Raw genomic sequence first — 6,086 nt, forward strand, 5'->3', positions numbered from 1 at the left:
AAATGATATAATCATGAGACTTGTTATTTACACACTTCTTTACTACATCAAAGTCATGTCATGGTATAAACACAATATACTTTGTAGTGTGACATACTTGTTTAATTAACCATGTCATATAAATCTTTATATATATATATATATATATATATATATATATATATATATATGTATATATATATATATTTATATCATACAACATTTCAGAAATGTTATCATTAATAATGCTAAGCAGAGTAATAGATATTTTCCAACAAAATCTTGCACATTTTGTGTGAGATTGGATGGTTTTGATGAGTTCAGCATTCTAACACTGTAGTTTGAAAGTGCAGTAGATACTGCAGCTATTCCTCATAGATTCTTACATACAGTATTTCTAGATACACTATATGGCCAAAAGTTTGTGGGCACCAAACCATCACATCCATATTTGGTTCTTCCCCAAACTGTTGCCACAAAATTGGAAGCACACAATTGTATAGAATGACTTTGTATGCTGTAGCATTAAGATTTCTATTCAGTGGAACTAAATGGTCCAAATCTGTTCCAGCATGACAATGCCCCTGTGCACAAAGTGAGCTCCATGAAGACATGGTATGCCAAGGTTGGAGTGGAAGAATTCACCTGCACCGATCCCTGACCTCAACATCACTGGACACCTTAGGGATGAACTGGAATGCCAATTGCATGCCAAGTCTTCTTGCTCAACACCACTGTCCAATGTTACTAATGCTCTTGTGGCAGTATGGGCAAAAAATCCCCACAGCCATGCTCCAAAAGCCTTCCCAGAAGAGTAGAGGCTGTTACAGCACTAAAGGGGGACTAACTCTACAATGGAATGTTCAACATGCACATATGTGTGTGACGGTCAGGTTTCCACTTACTTTTGGCCATGTAGTGTACATGTTATCATTTTTGAATTAGTGTAGTATACAATCTCTAGGTATTTTTAAGCTTGGGATGCTTCTTCAGCAGATGTGATAGTTTGTTCCATTTGTTAGAATTTTACCACAACAATGAAATGTTATATTCATCTTTAGCGACTCTCGAGTGATTTATATACAGCTATTGTCTGGAGAATACGTAGCAGTTTTGATGTTAGTGGTTTCCCACTAATATCTTAGAAAAGGTAAGTTTCAGAGTTCAAAATGGCGGTGGTGGTGGAGGAGGAGGAATGAAGGCTTTTCCAGGAGTAGTAGGAGGTGGTGGAGGAGGAGGTGGAGCATTACTCTGTCCAGGAGGAGGAGGAGGAGGAGGTAAAGGAACATTTCCCCCACCAGGAGTAGAACGAAGTGGAGGAGGTGGTGCAACATGACCCTTTCTGGTACTAGGAGGAGGAAATGGAGAGGGTGGTGGAGCCATGGAGACGTACTCTGGAGGTGCGGGTGGTGGAGGTGGGCACGAAGGAGGTGGCATTGAATTGGCAGGAGGAGATGGAGGTGGAGGCGGAGGAGCCATGAACTCGGTTTGGGGAGTTGGGGGTGGTGGTAAAAATGAGTCTGTAAAAGCAGAACTAAATGGAGAAAAAGATGGTGTAGGTGCAGCTATTGGACTACTTTGTGGAAAAAGTGGTGGTGGAGGTGGAAGGTCATCAGTATCACTAAAAGGTGGAAGAGGAGGAGGTGGTGGAGTATCTTCACAGAAACTCGGAGGCTGTGGCGTGGAGGAGACTGGTGTCGCTGAAGAAGATGCGGTTTTCAAACCAACCCAGTTGGGAACTGAAGGTGGAGGAACGGCAATGCCGATGCCAGATCTACAAAAACAAGAGTGAGAGACAGAGAGACTTGTGGAAACTCATATATACAGAACGTACAGTTAAACTGTTGCAATCTGACTGCCCAAAGTTTTAGGCTTATGAAAACTGGATATATTGTGTGTCTTCTTCTTTGGTCTAAAAAACACCAAACCTTTCACATTATATTTTCAAATAACCTTAAAATTGCCAAATGAAAAAGAAAATCTTCTTAAACTTACCCAAAATGTTGCCCTCCTTCTTGCGAGTTGGGTTGCTGGATAGTTGTCTGTGGTTCAGGCTGTTTCTTCGGTGCCTAAAGATTAAAGTCACATGAAACTTAAAGTCTGATATTAACTGCTTTTTTTTTTTTTCAGAAGCACTTATATAGAGAACACTGAATCAAAATTTTATCACTGACTAAGCAGCATGCACACAATTATAAAGGAGTACATTTTAAACATATTTCCTACATAAATCTAAGTCTATATGCACAATTTCTTGTTATTACACTACAGACACATACAGTATTGGTACTGTCCCAGAGTCCATGTCCAACTGAGTCTAGACTGGTGTAGGATATTGGGACACGCTCATATGCAATGTTGGGTTCTTCGGGTCTTGCTGGAGGAACCATCTTCTGAACATATGGGATTTTGCGAGGAGCAGTCAGGACACCGATCTCCTGCCGTGCTACTTTCTCCTTGTACATGTCCACCGTCTGAGGAAGAATAATGACATCGTTTTGCATTTCTAAAATAGATACTTTAGCTAAAAAATATACTATATGGCCAAAAGTTTGTGGACACCTGACCAAAACACCCTCTTTTTAAATAGTCCATTCCTGTTTGTTGTTATAATAACCTCCACTCTTCTGGGAAGGCTTTCCACTACATTTTGTAGCATGGCTGTGGGGATTTGTGTTCATTCAGCCACAAGAGGTTTGGTGAGGTCAAGCTCTGATGTCAGGCGAGGGGGTCTGGGGTTCAGCCGGTGTTCCAGTTCATCCCAAAGGTGTTCAGTGGGGTTGAGGACAGGGCTCTATGCAGGTCACTCGAGTTCTTCTGCTCCAACAGTGGCAAACCATGTCTTCATGGAACTCGCTTTGTGCACAGGAGCAATGCTGGAACAGGTTTCGGTCTTTTAATTCCAGTGCAGGGAAGTTGTAATGCTACAACATGCAAAGACATCCTATACACTGTGTGCTTCCAGCTTGGTGGCAACAGCTATGTGGGTGTGATGGTCAGGTGTACACATACTTTTGGCCATATAGTGTAGTTGCAGTCACTTTGTTCAATTCAGTGACACATCTGACCAGAATGGATGTGAAGTACCTGAATGATTAATGAAGGATTAAAAAATAAATAAATAGAACATATTGGAACATACAGTAGTGTAGATAATGTATGATGGATCCCTCCCAAGCACCAGGGTCAACTGTCAGATATTTAAATTTAATTATGACCAATTGATCTGGTCAAAATGTAAAGCTTTTAATACAAACCATTATTCATTTTTATGAGGACACCAGAATGTAATTTCCTTCAACATATCTTCTGCATTAAAACCTACCATGCTTAGCATATTGACGGATGATTCCATCTGCTTAAGTTGACTGGTCTGGGCATCCAGCAGTCTTAATACGCTCGTTGCCAGTGTGTTGATTTGGTATGCAACGCTGGCCAGGGCCTGAGCGGTGAGAGCTTTGGATTCCTCCACTGCTTTTTTTGTGTCCTCCACCTACAATGTAGAAAAGGGTCAAGCACAGATTTTAAATATGGCTCGCCTCATATCCAAGTGGAAACTTCATTCCAGTAAAATCAGATGAAATATAATTATATTTTTTGGAAAGCAGGCAGTTTAGCAGTTTCTTTTGTGAGAAGCTGCATAGCCAGTGTTGGGCCCTTGTTTGAGGCCCTTCACTGTTGGTTCTATACCGCAGACTGGATTCTGTGTCATTTAGATAAAATCTATTTTATAACGTAAAATAACATATGTGGATGTTCAGGCTGTTCAGGCTTCCACACTTTGTAGAAATGATACTGAATCCTATAAACATTTATCTTGCTTCTAGGATTTGGTGCGTCATTCATCAGTTAGTGAACTATTTGTGGATTTGGAGCTTTGGATTTCTTAAGCTGGTTTTTTCTACTGTGCGATTTCAGCAGTCTTTAAAGATCATTGCTTCTCACACCGTTTGAAATAATATCTCGGCTGAATTCTGTAACAGACAGAATGTGTCAGATTGTACAATGTAGATCTTCTAACGATAGACCTGTGATTAAAGAAAATCACTATATTCTGCTTACATCAACGATCAGTGTGATCTGGGCTCGTGCAGAAAATGGGGTTGTATAAATACAAACATCTGATGTTGTGTTCTGTTGAGATAAAAAGGATATTTTTCCTGTCAATTAGCATGTTTTTGTTTCTTGTTACTATTTTCACTCCTGTATTCGTTGCTGTCCAGTGAGTTTGGCGTAATCCTATGCCATCCTGCTTTGCTGTCTTTTCTTAACAGATTTGAACAGTCTGATAGTCGTCGACTGTCTTTGTTTGCTATGGCACTAAATTGTATGTTTGTGAGCATGTTACATTTAAGCAATATAACAGGAGCAAGAGTGCAGTCATACCGAATATTGGCATGGCTGTGATTTGGCTGTAGGCACGAGCCCGCAGGGAATCACATCCGTGCTGATATACAGTATAACCGCAGAAATGCGAGGGCGATATTACTTTTATACAATAGTTTTATAAGCAAGAAATTAATATAGAGTGACTGACATTTTGTACACAGTATAGCCAAATATACAGATTTCATATCTACATCTGATGAGCCTTCGTATTTTAAGTCAGAAGTTATATTCGTGAAAAATGTATTATTTTCCATGTCCGCTAATGATGCCGCTAACTCTACTGTAGTAACGGACTGTCTGTAAAATTAGAATTTTACATAGTGAACACAGACGAGTGGCGTGATACAGACAGTGAAACGTCCCAGTGCAGTTATACTAAATATAAGCTCTCTTGGAACGCTGCTCAGCCAATCAAATTAATGGAACTAACTTTGTATAATATGTGTTCTAACACACTGATCTCAACTCACAACCATATAATTATTTTTATGACAGCAAATTTGATTTTATTCGATTTTATTCTATGGAGTCAAATGGAAAACATGCAAGAACTGGCTAGAAGATCAAGCATAAGCTTACACACTTACACACTTATTGCTTAACTGCGAGAGGACTGAACTCTAAAGAGATAGAAATGGTGCAGCTAAAGAATGTGAAACCTTAGGAGATTATAGATACGAAGACGGGACAAGAAGACTTGTGCAAACATGCAAAGTAAAGCACAATATGCTTGGAAGATGAGTGTGTTTATCAGTAGGAGCGCTGAACTGCAGTGCCCAGGGCAGGCCTCCTACACCCCTCAGCTCTGTTTGGGCTTGTATAGGCTTCCAATCTGGGAAAATGGTGAGACCAGAAAACATGTCTGGAGGCGAAACTCTTAAAGAACCCTGTTAATTTATTTCCCAAGTACAGAGACATGAATAAAACAGATGCATCTGGCTTCACACTTCTTCTTAATGAGCAAAACTTGAAATTCTTGGAACTCTTAAAAACCAAGTCCCCAAAGTCCCTGACATTTCTCCTTTCTCCTGACGCTTCTAGGAACTACAGGGAACTACAGAACAGAAACAAACAGACACAGCTACATGTCTAGCTTGACAGTAAGAAGAAAGTCTTACGTTTGTGTACTTGTTTTCGCAGTAGTCGGCCACCTTGTTGAGATTGCTGTGGTTGTCCAGCAGAGCTTTCCTGGCTGCCGGGGCCTCTTCCAAAGTCTTCATGATGTCCTCTGTGTTATTGTACTTCATTGTCAATTCTGTGGGTCGAGACGTGTAAAAAAAATAAAAGCTGAGGTAGTGCTTGTTTTCAAGATACAGTTAGGCTCAAAGAGACGCAGGTAAATGGGAGACGAGTAGGCTTATATTCAGGGCTGAAAACAGGACGGCGTGTATGGACATGTTGACAAGGAATTGCATCCTCACGCACAGGAGAATGCTGCTCAGGAAGACGAAGTAAAGAAACACACACCCTTAGGAACTTAATTTATAGGATGTAGCTGAAGGGAAAACAACTAAAGGTATTTTTTAAATTAAATCTGATACTAAAATTCAGCATTCTCACTTAAAAATTAGCAGATAAAGCTGGAGGTGTACTTCTGTGACGTGGCCACAAGAGGGCAGGCGCGTGTCACAGTGATGAGAACTACCCCTTTGGAAGGGTTGATTCTTTTGAATCACTTCTCAGAAGGATATGGCTCAGTTAGATAGGTGCCTGTTTTT

The 6,086-nt window shown here is 40.4% G+C and overlaps 1 protein-coding gene across 1 annotated transcript; it reads right to left on the reverse strand.

Moving 5' to 3' along the window:
- Positions 1-220: 220 nt before the first annotated feature.
- abi3b (ABI family, member 3b) lies at positions 221-5,824 on the reverse strand. Its single transcript, XM_026915558.3, has 5 exons — positions 5,487-5,824; positions 3,305-3,472; positions 2,259-2,453; positions 1,975-2,048; positions 221-1,753 (listed from the first exon to the last, which is right to left on the reverse strand). The coding sequence occupies exons 1-5, from the start codon at positions 5,613-5,615 to the stop codon at positions 1,144-1,146; spliced, it is 1,176 nt and encodes a 391-aa protein (XP_026771359.3). The 5' UTR covers positions 5,616-5,824; the 3' UTR covers positions 221-1,143.
- Between the last annotated feature and the right edge of the window lie 262 nt (positions 5,825-6,086).

Source organism: Pangasianodon hypophthalmus, chromosome 12, assembly GCF_027358585.1.
Source record: "Pangasianodon hypophthalmus isolate fPanHyp1 chromosome 12, fPanHyp1.pri, whole genome shotgun sequence".
NCBI classification, from domain to species: domain Eukaryota; kingdom Metazoa; phylum Chordata; class Actinopteri; order Siluriformes; family Pangasiidae; genus Pangasianodon; species Pangasianodon hypophthalmus.

Coding starts and splice junctions, on each gene's coding strand:
- abi3b (XM_026915558.3), bottom strand. CDS start 5,615: ATGAAGTACAATAACACAGAGGACATCATGAAGACTTTGGAAGAGGCC. Junction 3,473..5,486: donor GCGAAAACAAGTACACAAAC/GTAAGACTTTCT, acceptor TCTACATTGTAG/GTGGAGGACACAAAAAAAGC. Junction 2,454..3,304: donor CCGTCAATATGCTAAGCATG/GTAGGTTTTAAT, acceptor ATTCTTCCTCAG/ACGGTGGACATGTACAAGGA.